Source organism: Protopterus annectens, chromosome 1.part1 (assembly GCF_019279795.1).
Source record: "Protopterus annectens isolate FY-2018-M chromosome 1.part1, PAN1.0, whole genome shotgun sequence".
Lineage (NCBI taxonomy): Eukaryota > Metazoa > Chordata > Ceratodontiformes > Protopteridae > Protopterus > Protopterus annectens.
In genome coordinates, this window is record NC_056726.1 from 821,554,520 (window position 1) to 821,569,533 (window position 15,014).

Here is a 15,014-nt window from a genome sequence, read left to right on the forward strand (position 1 = left end):
TTCTATCCTAATAAATAGATCTATAAAGGAGGGTATTGTCCCTTCTATCTGGAAATATCCCATATCATTCCCCTTCACAAAGGGGGCAAATCTAATGACTTCTCTAACTTTCGTCCCATAGCACTATTATCACCTATAGCTAAAATCATGGAAAAATGTATCCATAAACAACTACTAAACCACCTTCTCCATAATAACCTACTTGCCAATAGTCAACATGGATTCAGACCTTCCCACAGCACCACTACTGCATTACTCTCCTTTACCAACTCCATCAACTATAACAGCAACATCAATAAACTCTCATCTTCTCTCTTCATTGACCTATCAAAAGCCTTTGATATGGTTAATCATAAACTTCTTCTGTACATACTAAAATCTCAAGCACTAGATCCCTCCTCCTTAACTTGGTTTACTTCTTATCTTGAAAATCGTCAGCAAGCAGTACTCTGGAAAAGTTCACTATCTACCCTCCTTCCTATTTCTATAGGAGTACCTCAAGGGTCTATCTTAGGCCCACTTCTATTTTCTATCTTTATTAATGACCTCCAGTCAGCTATACCTAACACCACTTGCATACAATATGCAGACGATTCCACTATAATCTGTACTGCTTCTTCTCTAACAGAACTTCAACCTCTCACCCAAGAAACCTTTACCACTGTTGAAAAGTGGTTCTCTGACCGTTGTCTACTCCTTAACCCCAAAAAAACCAAATTACTACTGTTTGCACCTACCCGCAAAACTACTTCCCTAAACTTCTCTATTACTTCCACTGACAACACTCATATTACTCCTGATTCTTCTACAAAACTACTAGGTATTACTATTGACAATAATCTTAATTTTGACTGTCACATCAATAACACAATAAAAGTAGTTAACAAAAAGATTGGATCCCTTTACAGAATCAAATCCTTCCTTACACCTGAAGCCTGGACCACTTTAGCTCAATCTCACCTCCTCTCTACCCTTCTATATGCTTCCCCTATTTACACAAATCTCTCTAAATGTAACCTTAAGAAACTTGCTTCATCTTACCATAATATTGTTCGATTTGCCACAGGATCCCAGTTCAGAACGCACCACTGTCTGAACTTAAAACAACTAAACTGGCTTGAACTTCCTAACAAACTTATTTATCAACAGCTCTCAATAGCTCACAACATTCTATATCAACCATCCAAAACACCAATACTCTCTAACCTCCTTACTCCCTACAACAATCTGAAACAACTACGATCTTCAAATAAACTACTAGTTAATAGTACCAAGCCCAATAATGCTGCAGGAGATTGCCTTTTTTCCAACTCAGTTGGCAAAATGTGGAACAAACTTCCACTTAATATCTCATCTTTGTCCACTCTTCCACTCTTTAAAAAACAACTGAAAATCCATCTTAATAAACACTGGCTTTGCACCTGTACCAATCCTGATTAACCTTTCTTCCTCCTTTCCTCTACCTCAATATTTCCTTCTCACTATAACACATCCTGACTGATCCCCATGGGCATAATATCCTTGTAGATACAACTTATCTCATATATACTATGAAAAAAAAAAAAAAAAAAAAAAAAATTGTTATGACTATGTATTATTTTAGACTAGGGTATGATATTATAAATTGCATATTGCAACTATTTGTTTTGTTTTGATATGCGTATCTTCTATGTATTTTTTCTGTATTCCCCTTACCTGTTACAACCTTTGGAGCTTTTCTCCCCGGGCCTCCACTGAAAATGGACATATATCCAGCTGGACTAGCCCGGTCAACAAATGTAAAATAAATAAATAAATAAATGTAGTAGCTGGTCTAAATATGTGGAAGCCATTAGCCAATAGCCTTGCAATGCTGAGGTGCTACTTGCGGCTTTAAACCATGTCTCAGTGACTGCACAGATATCAGCATTTTCTTGGGTGAGGAGAGCTTCTACGGAGTGGAGTTTTTCATTTAGACTCCTAGCACTGAGCAGTAACACGTTTAGATTTTTTGGTTTTGATTTACTATGTTGTGAGTATTTTCAGTTTGGCATTGCCTAAAAAGGGCTTTATGGTGGAAGACAATGTTTTATTAGCTAATGTTTGAAGGCCTAGAGGGGAGGAGTTGCAGACCATCCCTGGCAAAGTATCTCCTTCCATGGTGACAAATATTGAACCCCCCTTAGAATGATACCAGAAATTAAGCTAATTCATCTTCTGTTAGTATTGCGGCATCAGCCTGGGAGAAGGTAGAATGCTGCTATATGCTAGGCTCATACCAGACTGGGATACATATTCCGAGAACTCCATGATGTCTCTCTTCATATAGTTTGGGGAGGTACATCTCAGGTTATTTACACCCACATGAACCATGAGTGAGTCATATTGGTACTTACCTGCATAATGTTGTGGATCCTGGCCCTTGGTAAGTAACTGACAGTGACTTTCTCCTTACTCAGATTGGTGACAGGGACATCAGTGTGCGTCACAAATGAGTCTCCAATGACCAGAATGTTGGACTGTGTGGTGGCTTGTCTTATGGACTTAGAAGTATAGGCTCCATGAGATGGCTATATGTATTGATATGGGTGTTGTATTGAAAAGAGTACATTTGGGGCTGGTGAGGGCATTTGTTATGTGTACTTCATCTAGGAGGTCTTTGGAGTTTAGGAAGGTTACATTTAAGTGCATCAGCATATGCGTGTTTAGGTGTCTGCTTTGTACTAAGTGTGATGGCTGCAGCTTGCGTACTACTGATGACTGACATTAGAATTGTTTTTATGTGAGTGTTTTGCCTCCAGTAACATTTTGTAAATACAGCTCTCACTTGTGCAAACTCACCTCTCGTGTACCTTATCAGCTTGTTTGAGAATTGGCTGGTTGTCAGTAAACTTTAGACAGTTTCTACAGTGCCTCAGTATGCCCATATCCACCAAACTGGTAATGGAGATACTAAGAAAGTTTATATTGTTGGCAACAGGCCCTTTTTATTGATTAGACGGTTGCAGTGAGAATATAAAGTAAAGTTAGGAGTATCTGCAACTCTGGGGACAGTGCTTATCAATGCAAACTAGTTGCCCTGTGTGTAACTAGGTATCAGTGAAATTTCAAGGGTGCGTTTACAGGAAAAATGTCAACTCACTGTGTGTGTGGTCTATACAGGGCACTGCCAAACACCTGAGGGGGAAACCAGTAAAGCAGACCCTGACGACTTATGAATGGAATATTTAGGGAGAGAGTCTGAAACTAGGTTAGACAGTAGCTAATTGGGCAGTACTTACTTTGAAACCCCTGAGCTGCTTCTTTACCAGGTGCCAAGAATGTACAGAAGAAAGCTTCACTCTGACTGATTACACACCACGTTTGTCCAATCAGTAGTCAGAGTGAAGGTATGAGAGGGACAAAATCTTATGGAAGTTGGTCAGTTGTGTCCTGGTTAGGACACAACCCATATATCCCAAAGACAACTGCAGCAGTGAGACTGCTGAACATATTCCTCTACCTTACACAGCTTACCTTTTGTGGAATCTTCTCGGGGTCCAAAGAAGTTACAGTTCCACTTTATTAATTTCTTATTAATTCCATCATTGAATATAATGCACCCTTCATAATGTACCTCACACCATTCACTTAAAACTAGCCAGAGAGACCTCAACATTTCTTCACCAAAAAGATTTCAGGTGTTAGTACCCTTAACTACTTTACACTGATAAGTTAAAAATTCTGCCAGTCAGAGGCATACAGACTCCTGAGGGGTGATCTCTACTTAGTTTTTCTAACTATGAATAACACTGCACTCTTTGAACTCCTTCATCTAAACAAAACAAGCGGTAAAGCAAAAGAGATCTAAAAAGTACAGTTGTGTACCTACCACAAATGTAGATGTTTGAGAGTATTCACTGTTGCAGTCATTACACTTGGGTTATCCTGCTGGCAGGCGACCTGCAGTCGGCCCGAGTTCCAAAGTCTTGGTCCGGCGTCGGTTGCTGTCGCCTCTTCCCTGATGTCAGTGCGCCAGGGGTATAAAAGTTGCAACCAATGCCATTTTCTTCAGTTTTTCTTGCCACAGATGTCAGGTGCCCCCAAATAGGAAGGATGTAAAGATAAAATTATGCCAAAAAATATGCATATCTTACTATAAACATTTCCTTCATCTACAAGCTTTTTCTAGTTTTGATTAAAAAATAGCTAATTTTATGTTTTGTGGTAATGTTTTGTTATGTCACTGATTACATCACTTCTTTAAGTATAGGTGCATGGCAGTTGTAAGGCATGTCAAACATTGTAAATAATAAAAAAGTTTATTTCATTTTAAATAAAAATAGTATTCATGTGGAATCTTAACCGCTGCATTGAAATAACTTAATAAGATCAGAGTCGGGATTCAGAAGGGGTTACCATGAGTGGTAAGCTCTTCTACTAGCAGCCAACTCCTTCGGTAGACTTTTCCAATTCCAAGACAGGTCCACTACAGTGATTTTCGATCACTGGAAGACTCAATGTGGTGAGCTGTCCCCATAGCTGCACTATACAATAGTGAGGCATTCTAGGGAAGTGATTAATGCTAATTAGCCATCTGCCCTTTCCTAGCATTTTTTGGTCCTCATCTTTGAGCTGAGGGATACCAGTTTATAACCTAGCTATGATTCTAAGCCCAGCTTCTAAATCTACAACTTTGCCAAGCACGAGTGTTTACTCACCAGCCACAAACAGATTTATCAGGAAGTCGTTCACCTTTGAGCAGTTTCTGAGTTTGCGGCCTACCTCCAGTCCCTGTTGATATCCTTTTCCTGGCTTTTGGCACACACTACTATCAGTGACCCTGCAATGCACCTATGCTACAGTGCTATTATGGTCAGCCACAGCATTTAATGTTCTGCATCACTCCCTTCTATATCTGGGCCTGAAATACCCTGTGAATGTTACCTTTTCCAATGATATGCATGATATTTATGTATAGAGCCTACAGTAAAACTTCTTTTTCCTGAGTGGTGTACATTTCTAGCTACTGCCATTCTTTTAGACACATGGCAAGACATATACACCTGTAGGTTACACATGTGGATCAGTGTGTGTGTGTGTGTGTGTGTGTGTGTGTGTGTGTGTGTGTGTGTGTGTGTGTGTGTGTGTGTGTGTGTGTGTGTGTGTGTACCTGCATGACTACCCTTGGCAGACCTTTATGTCTCAGTCCTGTCACCCCTGCCTCAGTTTGTTGGCCACATACCCGTCTGCTATTATACTCTGATCATTCACACCCTGTTTCCTGTTAGCACTACCCACCTTCTTGCAGTGCTCTACTGATGGTCTGTGGTGCTGTGCACATCCTGTCTCTCTCATCATCTTCTGTATTCATGTCCATGCCATGACTTGCGTGCAGGAGGCATTGATTCCCCTGAAGCATATGTTGCAGTCTGTGAGCAATGACCACAGTGTGCACTGTGCACCTCCCCCCAACTGGATAGTAACCTGACATGCACTTTGCTTTTATCCTATCCAGTGTACTTTTTCCTATTTGTCCCTGTTGTTGCCATGAACCATGGATGTTCACTGCAGTGCTGAGGTACATTATTAGTTGTCTTACCATCTTTGACTATACTTATATTGCAGTACAAACTCTTCTTGCACTGAATTCCTATTCTTGACTTGCTTTCTTAATATGATCTCCAATGATAAGGAAGCCCTCTTTTTTATTATATTACTATGAGCCTCACAGCACAGTGGTTATGATAATGAAATAACAAGGCAATTGTCTTTGAATTGCAAGTAATACAGAACTGTTATAAAACTTTTACAGCACTACTCCTGGCTTTTCCTGACAGATGGTAATGACTCAGTCTTACAGAATACTTGCACCATAAATGTAATGAATGTTTGCTCAAAAGGTTATGTGGAGCAATTATCACCTTTGTAAGAGCATGCAGAATCTTACAGTCAAGAAATGCAGGTGATTATCACATTGCTTGCGCAGTTACAGTATAACACTGAGTCATTAGCACTTGTCAGGTAAAATCATTTGTAGCTGTCACTGTTATTCATATTACTAAAAGTGATTATCACATTGCAAGCACAGGTGTGGGGCTATATGTTTATATGTTTATATGTCCATATGTTTGAGTGCTACAGATATTTTTCATTTTTATTTGTAAAAGTCTGGAACTTATCTTGAAGACAGTTTTAGTACTTATAAGATGGAAAACGAAGTGTCTGTAGGGTGGACAAATGTACACATATCATATTTTGTTTAGGACTTCGGTTATGAGAATTATGATATTTCATATTTGGTGAATAACTGTCGGAGAACGTATCAGCATGTGAAGTAGGCAAAGTAGTAGCTCATTTTGAAGACAGTATTAGTACTTACAAGATATAAAAATAATTGCACCTGTATGCCATGCACATGTCCAGATATCAGTTTGTTTGGGACCATGGTTATGAGAATATTTTTTCATATTTTACTAAATAACTTTGTCAGGGAACATGTCAACAGGTCAAGTAACACCTGATTTTGAAGACAGTATTAATAGTTACAGGATGCAAACGAACTGTGTCTGTATGCTGGATAAATGTACAGATATATTTTGTTTAGGACTTCGGTTATGGAAATTATTTTTTTTTCATATTTTGGTCAACAACTTTTATGGAGCAAGTAATTGTGCCAACTGATACCTCATTTTGAAGACAGTGTTAGCCCTTACAACATGATAAAAGAACTGTGTCTGTATGCTGTACACATGTACAGATACCACAATTTGTTTAGGACTTAGGTTATGGAAATTATGATTTTTTTTTAATATTTTGGTAAATAACTTTGCTAGGGAGCATGTAATTGTGCCAAGTGATACTTCGTTTTGAAGACAGTGTTAGTCCTTACAAAATGATAAAATAACTGTCTGTATGCTGCACACAAATACAGATATCACAGTTTGTTTAGGACTAAGGTTATGAAAATTATGATTTTTTTTTCATATTTTGGTAAATAACTTTGCAAGGGAGCATGTCAATGTGCTAAGTAATACCCCATTTTGAAGACAGTATTAATAGTTACAACATGGTAAAAGAACTGTGTCTGTATGCTGTATACATGTACAGATATCAAAGTTGGCTTAGAACGTAGTTTATGGAAATTATGATTTTTTTTTACATATTTTGGTAAATAATTTTGCAAGGGAGTATGTCAACGCCCCAAGTAATTCCACATTTTGAAGACAGTATTACTCCTTACAACATGGTAAAAGAACTGTGTCTGTATGCTGTACACATGCGCAGATATCACAGTTTGTTTAGTCTTGTAGGATTAAGAAAATTATGCATTTGCAATATTTAGGTTCATAGGTTCATAGATTAGTACTAGGCTAACTGCCCTTGTGAGCCATTTTAAGCCTAGCCAATTATCCCTTGTGAGACTCAAACCCCGCATCTTGTGTTTGTAAGGCAAAGACCTTAACCATTAGGCCACCCTCCCAACCCATTATTATGCCCATATCTCTGCAAGGGAGCATGGTAATGACACAAATGATGCATCATTTTGAAGCTGACATTGAGCCACACAACTTGTACACTGATATGCAGACTCTGTCTGTTACAGGCGATGAGATATTATGCAGTTATCAGAAATGTAATATTAATCATATTTCTGTGAATATCTGAATGGAGATCACACATTAATGGTTAAGGTATCGTTTTAAAGTTGACATTCATACAAACAAATTAATTACACATTGTATGGTGTCTACATTGTACATTCACAGAGATAGTGTGATTTGTTGTGCCAAAAAGGTAAAAAAATATGCACAATATCAGCATTCCTTGGCAAATATTAAATAATGACTTACATACACACTACCAACATTTACACTGTTGGAAAGGTCAGTGTCTGCTGAACAACTTTTGCATTTACATTTTTAGTTTACCTCTTATGGTTAGAGAGTTATGAACATTTGTTTTCTGTATGGTATTACAAATGGATTATCTGAAAATAAGCTCAGGTTGCACTGTTGTTCCTATGGTGGAAGTAAGCAGTCAGCATTTTCAGAGGTGCTCAGGAGTGAATGAGTTAAAGCCTGTAAACTGTGATATTATCATACGTGTCGTCTGTTACATAGACAAGTTATTTTATTAGTAACTGCGCAAAGTTAACATAGTGCTGAAAAGGTTAACAGTCTGCAAACTTCAGTGCATTAATCAGACCTTGGCTTCAGCAAGCAGCGGCAGCATGAACACCTGCATTTAATTTTTCAACAGTGGTCCATGAAAAGAAGACAAAAGTAGCATTGATCATTGAAATTACTAATCCCAGTGACTACAGTGTCTTTTGTACAGAGAGACACAAAGTCATAAAATATCAAGATTTGCAGGCGGAAATGAGAGCAATGTAGAAGAAAGATACCCAAACAGTTCCAGTAGTAGTAAGAGCAACATGTCTTATAAATAAAGAAACAACAACTTTATTTAGATATGTTACCAATACATGTAACTCCACATCAATTGCAGAAGGAGTCATTACTATTGCGGGTGCTGCAAAGAGCACTTTTGACTGACATCAAAGACTGAAACAGTACTAATTTCATTTACTTTAACTGTACTTTGACTTAGGAATGGAGTCCATTCCCGTCATGATATTAGAAACCCAAAAGATATGAAGAAATTAAAAAAGAGGAATCAGGTAAGGTAGTTTGGGCACTTTGTGAGAATGTCCCCTGGGTGTCTCACACAAGAGGTGTACTACGTGGGGCTCACTACAAAGATACCCTGGGGTAGACTGAGGACATGTTGAAAAGAAAGGATTATATCTCTCAGATTGCATGGAAAAATGGGGTGATCTCATGGGGTGAGGGAGGCTGTTGTAGAGACTAGGAAAACTTGTCTACCCTGCTCGGTTTGTTACCAATGCAATCCTTACCAGGATGGGTGGGTTTACAACATGAACAAATGAACGCGCCTGTGAAGCGTGTATTATCTATTGTACTGGTCATGATTATAGCTGCTGCTATGAATTTTAAAACAGAACAGTCATTACACTATTGGGTCAAGAGACGTAATCCCATAAGCATTCCCCCTTTGCATATATTTGTGACCCTGAACAAGTCCTATATCTTTCTTGTGTTGCTGGCTCTTGAAAGAGGCACACCAGTGGGATCACAGCAAGGCCCCAAATAATAACTAAATAAATAGATAAAATATCATCAACTCTATAGTTAGCTGAAAAATATGCATTTTATATTTGTAGCACAAAGGCATTCAGTATGGCTAATATTTTAACTTCTGAGGTAGCCAACTGTAAATTGCAACAAAATACATATTTTGAAGTTCGGCACACTAAAGAAAAGCTGCTTTAAAACAATCTTAAACCACAAATTATGACAAACAAAGGTAAACAACTCAGTCTGACATTTTTACAAATAAAGCAGCAGATTAACAACAATAATGGATGGTAATTGGTCTGTGTACTGCACACGTTTCACAGCCCTCATCCAGGTAGTTGCCTCAGCTCCCCCCCATATTCTTACCTGCTTTGGCTGTGCCACAGTCATTTGACACCAGTCAGATCGGATGCATTCCACTACCCAAGTTAGGCAGTACACTGCAGATGATAATTACCTTTTTGTGTGAAACTAAACTTTCTCACGTCCATCCTGAATTTTTCCCAACCGTCATCTATGTACAGCATCTCTACTTGAAATCGTACCTATATACCACCCATAGACTCTTGTGGGCAAGTACATGTATATGCAGAATGTGCCCTCCCTGCCCACTGATATTCTGCATATATATATATATGTATATATATATGCAGAATAAGAATGTACCCCTCCTCCAGCCCACTCAAATTTGCAACCACCCACCAGACTTCTTCACCTAACACAATGAATCTCCTGAAGTGCAGTCTCCAGAACAGGACATTCCTTTGCATATAAGTGATGTACTTTATGAAACTCTTAATCACAGCTGGGCCTCACACACATTTTTTCAAAGGAGACCTTTCCACTGAAAACCATGACTTGCAAGATATAATGATTTGGTTCACTCTTTATGATGACTGTAACAGAATTCAATCACAGTCTCTCGTATGGTTACCTAGCAGCAGTGTATGATTACAGAATTTTGCAAATCACCAAGGTATCATCTCACTGTTAACTGTTACACATAGTAGTTGTACCAAACATCTTGAAAGCGGAAAGCTGGCAGTCCCACCTTTAACGAGATTAACATGCACAAAACCTACCGGCAATATCAGAGTACTCCAAAAATAATGACATCTTTCTTAAAATATCTGACCATGAATACAAAGACACTTAACACTGTCACTAACGTGAAAAAAATCTTTTCAGCACAAATAAAGGTACCCTTAAAATGGAATAAAACTTTAAATGACCAACTGCTTGTTCCTGTTTATTATTTTACCCTTCTGACTTGCACATTAGCTACTTACTGTTCAGTGTTCATTATGTTTTATTTAAACATGGCACTTCCTGTCCTTACTAAACTAATGGTAAAATTATATTGCTTGTTTGCCACAGATGTGAAGAGCAGGAACACCTTCATCAACAGAATTACAAAGAAATGGAAAGTCTAATTCTGTAGGAAGTAAACAAGAATGTGTACACACAGATTGTTGGAAAGCTTCACTTGGACTAAATCCTAGAAGGTCTTACCTGTTGTTGCTTGAGCTCTTTCACAAGACTCAGCTGGCAGGCTCTCCTTTTAACTTGGAACATTTTTAAATACAAAATGTTCCTGTTTTGTTTTTTAATTTGAAAACACCAGTTTCTCAGTACAATAAGTGAACTACAAAATGGTGCTTTAGTTTATGATCAAAAGCATTTACTTGTCTGGTGTGTGATGTCTCAATATGGCCCTGGACCCATGACTATGTAAGCATAATGCATACACCACCAAGTTTGGCACCCATACCTCTCAACCTCTTAGCTCAAGAAATTTGGGCAAAGCATAAAATAATGGGGGGAGGCCCAAAAATAGGGACTATAGATTTTAATATTACTCTGATAAACTTAGAAATTTGCTAGAACATGATTTGTGATAGCATGCATCTTCTAAAGGATATGAAATCTAAACTAAAATGTATGTCATTACTTAGTGACCTCTATACACAGTGATTTGCTAGAAAATTATAAATGTTATGAGGAACAGACCAAAAATATGAGGCAAAAATCTTGATATTCTTCAAAAGTCTGGAATGTTGAGATGTATATTAGAACCAGTATCTAACACTGATACTGTGTTGCTGTTTTTTAGGTGTATGAATTCGAGGTTTCTTAATGAATTTTGACTTTCTATAAAACAGATCACACCCCTAGCCAAAACTAAAAAACAGCTTTTACATTATGGTCAATGTTAAAACTACATCTTGCAAAATTTTAAGTTGTCTCATACTTGTAACAGTTAAGGTTTTGTTTATACTAGATCATGGTCTTCTGCAACCTTAGAGGAAAATTATAAAATATTCCTTCATATAAAATGTTGGTATATTTAATTTTTTTTAAATACAACTTAAAAATCATGACTGCCATACAAAAAAAAAAAAAAACATGTCAGGGTATAACCACAGATCTATGTCGACAAGTCTATGACAATCCTGATTTTGCAACAAGAAATGTCCAAGAAGTTGTTCTTGTAATACGCCTCCAAAACACTCTGGAAAACTGGGAAGGAAATTTGTTAGGAACAGAAACACAAACAGTAAATGAATTATCTCTCATCGGTGCTTCATTACTTTGTGGTCTAAAAACAAGAAGTTCAAAAAACAGGAGGAAAGTCAAGAGATATTTCCCATTTTAACTTTGAAGCACTCAACATAACCATTACTTTTATTACCTGCAAACTTGTCATACGAGAGGAAAATGTATGTCTTTGTACAGAAAAGAAACATAAGACAAAAAGCAAAAAGTAAAATAATGGATTTTATTTGAAATGTCAGTAACAGAAACTGAAACAATGAGAGAGCAGGCATAAACTGAAAAATGCATCCAAACAAGACTGAGTAAAGGCACAAAAAATGCAAAGGTAGAGAATAAAGGAAGGGCCAGTACAAAGAAATGGTAACAGAAATCATTGGAGAATTGTCAAATTCTAAATAAATGTCTGGGCAGCAGTACAGAAAATGGGTCTCTCTGAGAAGCTATATCATAGATGCAAATGTGCTAAGTATATGCAGCCACTTACAGAGAAACAGGACCACCAACCTTTTCAGCACTAGTCAGGATATTCTGATCCCTTAGCTGCTCTGTATTTGAGACAAATGTGTTTTAAACTATGCATGAGGCTAGAGGGTAGGTGTCCACAATCTATGTAAAGGGTCAAACTAAAGAACATTGTTAAATTTACTTGCATGATGAACAGTTTAACCTGTTAAGGGCAACTAATGGATTAAAGTACATGCATTATATGAACAGGTCTCAGTATGAAGAGGGGGACAATACCTGTTTAAGTATGCAATCTCAGTAAGAGAAGGGGACAATACCTGTTTAAATATGTGCAAGAAGGCTTGTATGTTTAATACAATAATGGAGAGTCAAGAATCAAAAACATAAGCACATTTCAACCACAGTCCAAAGGGGTCAAATGTTAATGAAAATAGGGGGGAGTGTTATGTAGAAGTTTGTATGTAATGCCAATGAGCAGTACTTGGTGTCTAAGAAATAGGGGGGGGGGGGCATTGCAGCTCATGTACAGATCATGAAGTTTTATAAATACAGAAAGACCAAATGGCATCCAAAAACAGAAAATGGGTAATTTCATCATGTGTAGGGTTTTATTTTGAAAGGGTCTTTTTCTGTCTTGAATGCATACTGACAGCCTGGTGTTCTGACAACAGGGAGTGATGCAAGATTAAAAAAATGCTGCTTTATTAGGAGGGAAATATGTGTACTTCTGATTTACCTAGAAACTGACAAGGAGCATAATTATGAAGCCTGCTAGCAATATGTGTCAAGCTAACAAACCGGAGGATACTGGTTCTTCTTATTGTTTAATGATATAACTGACAGCAAGGTCACAACACCTGTACCTCATTAAAGCTAAGGTAGACATACTAGTTCAAGGTCACTGGACTTTACCAGTGCTTCAAAGCATTTCCAAGCTTTTAGCTACTGTAACTCTACAGAACACTGAAACATGAAAGGCAGAATATTTTTTTTACTTGGCAAAACAAAAATAAAAATATTTGACATTAGAAAATGGCAGCTAAACACTTCAACAATCTAATGAAATTCTTTAGCTGCATTGTCTTTTTTTTTTTTTTTTGAGAAAAACAACCAGGAGTCTTTTAGTGGAAGAATTAGCATTTCTACAATACACAAGATAAATAAACCAAGGAAACGCAGATGCAATTTCTCTTACCAAGTCAAGACAATGGATTCCATAGGGACATTGTTTTTGGGGCATGGGGAAGAGAATCAAGAATTATCACCTACATTTTCATTCATGTAATTCTTATAAACTCCTACCAATGTGCCATTTGTAAACATGATTTAAAACTTGACAATTCTTTACAATCATCAAATAAACAAAACAAATGAACACTGGCATCTTTGCTTGGAGGGTAAAAGGGTATGCAGAGGAACAGGAGATGAAGACAATGGAAATGTTGCACGAGAAACGTCAGAGCATGGATAGCTCTGTCAATGCATCTCCCATCTGGTCAGAGATCTCCCTGTATTTGGACTTCTGAGCAAAGAGCTCATCTGGGCAGGATAACAGGCAAACAAAACACGGAAAAAAAACAAAAAACAAAAAAAGCAAAGTCAGAAATGAGAGAAATAAACCACACAGTTGTGAAGTATTCCCACCACAGGTATGTTACATTTTTATATGCACTAAGTGACACATGTGCTACATGGCTTGAGAAAGAAAAGCTTAAGCGCTACACTAACAGCCAAGAAATCTAAGAACAAGGTACTTGCATGGCCAAAACAGTTTGACAATCCTGTAAATCACTGTACAAAATTAAGAGAGAGAATATGTACAGCCTCAAGTTAGGCTACAGGTGCTATCCTAACTCCTAACTACATTTTTGAGGGGGGGGGGGGGCTGGACCTCACTGTGAGAAATACACTTACAACCCATTGTAATTTTTTCTGAGAATGTTTTATAAAGGACTTTTGGAACAGGACTCCTCATGACTGAGGTTGTCACAAGATGCCCTCCAGCCAATACCACTTATCTCTATTTCTTATGTACTTCTTTTACCAGAAATCCTTCCAAATAATGTACTTCCTTTAAGATGTTTCTTAAATGGCAAGCAAAATGAAAATACAATGCAGTTAGGCCTTTTTACAACCCACACTCTATTCAGAGAAGCTTGAAAGTATCATATAAAATTTACATGAAGAAAATCGCAGCTCAGTAGCATAGATTCGTAAATCTCTGTCTGCAAATCAGATGCCTCAAACTGAGTAGTGGCTTAGTCACTGGAATACCCAAGCAGGGGAGGGTGGATATAAGCAGACTTTTCAGTCTGCCTATCTTGATTGGGGGAGCAGTGGTTTCCTGCTACACAACTGTTCCCATTCAAGCAATGGCCATTTACCAGAAGAACACAGGCTGGCACTCCCAAGCTGATGATGACAGCCCTCAGAAGCATATGTATATGAAAAACTATACCTGAAGTAGTAAATATAGTAACAGAGATAAAAAAACATGGGGTGGGATCTTTAGAAAAGGGTAGGAGTAAACTGCATAAAAAAATAAATGGCAATAGTAAGAACAATACATGCAGAAAAATGGTTGGGAGTTGGAATCGGGTTTAAGAGAAGACAGGAATTGAATAATTTATGTAATGTTGCCTAGATTATAGGATACGTAACAATATATGTGATGCTGATTCTAGGCTGGGGTGCCTTCTGTGCGGAGTCTGCATGTCCTCCCTGCGGTCACATGCATTTCCTCTGGGGGCTCCGGTTTCCTCCCACATTCCAAAGAAATGCAGTAGGTGGATTGGACATACTAAATTGCCCATAGGCGAGTGTGTGTGTGAGTGGTACGAATGAAATACCACTGCAGGGCTAGCCACCCAGAGG

General features: G+C 37.9%; 1 protein-coding gene across 6 annotated transcripts in view; it reads right to left on the reverse strand.

The window, feature by feature from the left end:
• The window catches only part of TPM2 (tropomyosin 2), a 762,558-nt gene that overhangs the window by 200,422 nt on the left and 547,122 nt on the right, over positions 1-15,014 (reverse strand). The window contains exon 9 of one of the 6 annotated variants that reach the window (XM_044078470.1): positions 11,880-13,679. The exons of the other annotated variants lie outside the window; for them this stretch is intronic. Within the exon in view, the coding sequence (XP_043934405.1) occupies positions 13,597-13,679 (83 nt within the window). The 3' untranslated portion in view covers positions 11,880-13,596. Of the gene's footprint in view, positions 1-11,879; positions 13,680-15,014 lie in introns of those variants that run through there. 6 annotated transcript variants of the gene reach the window in all.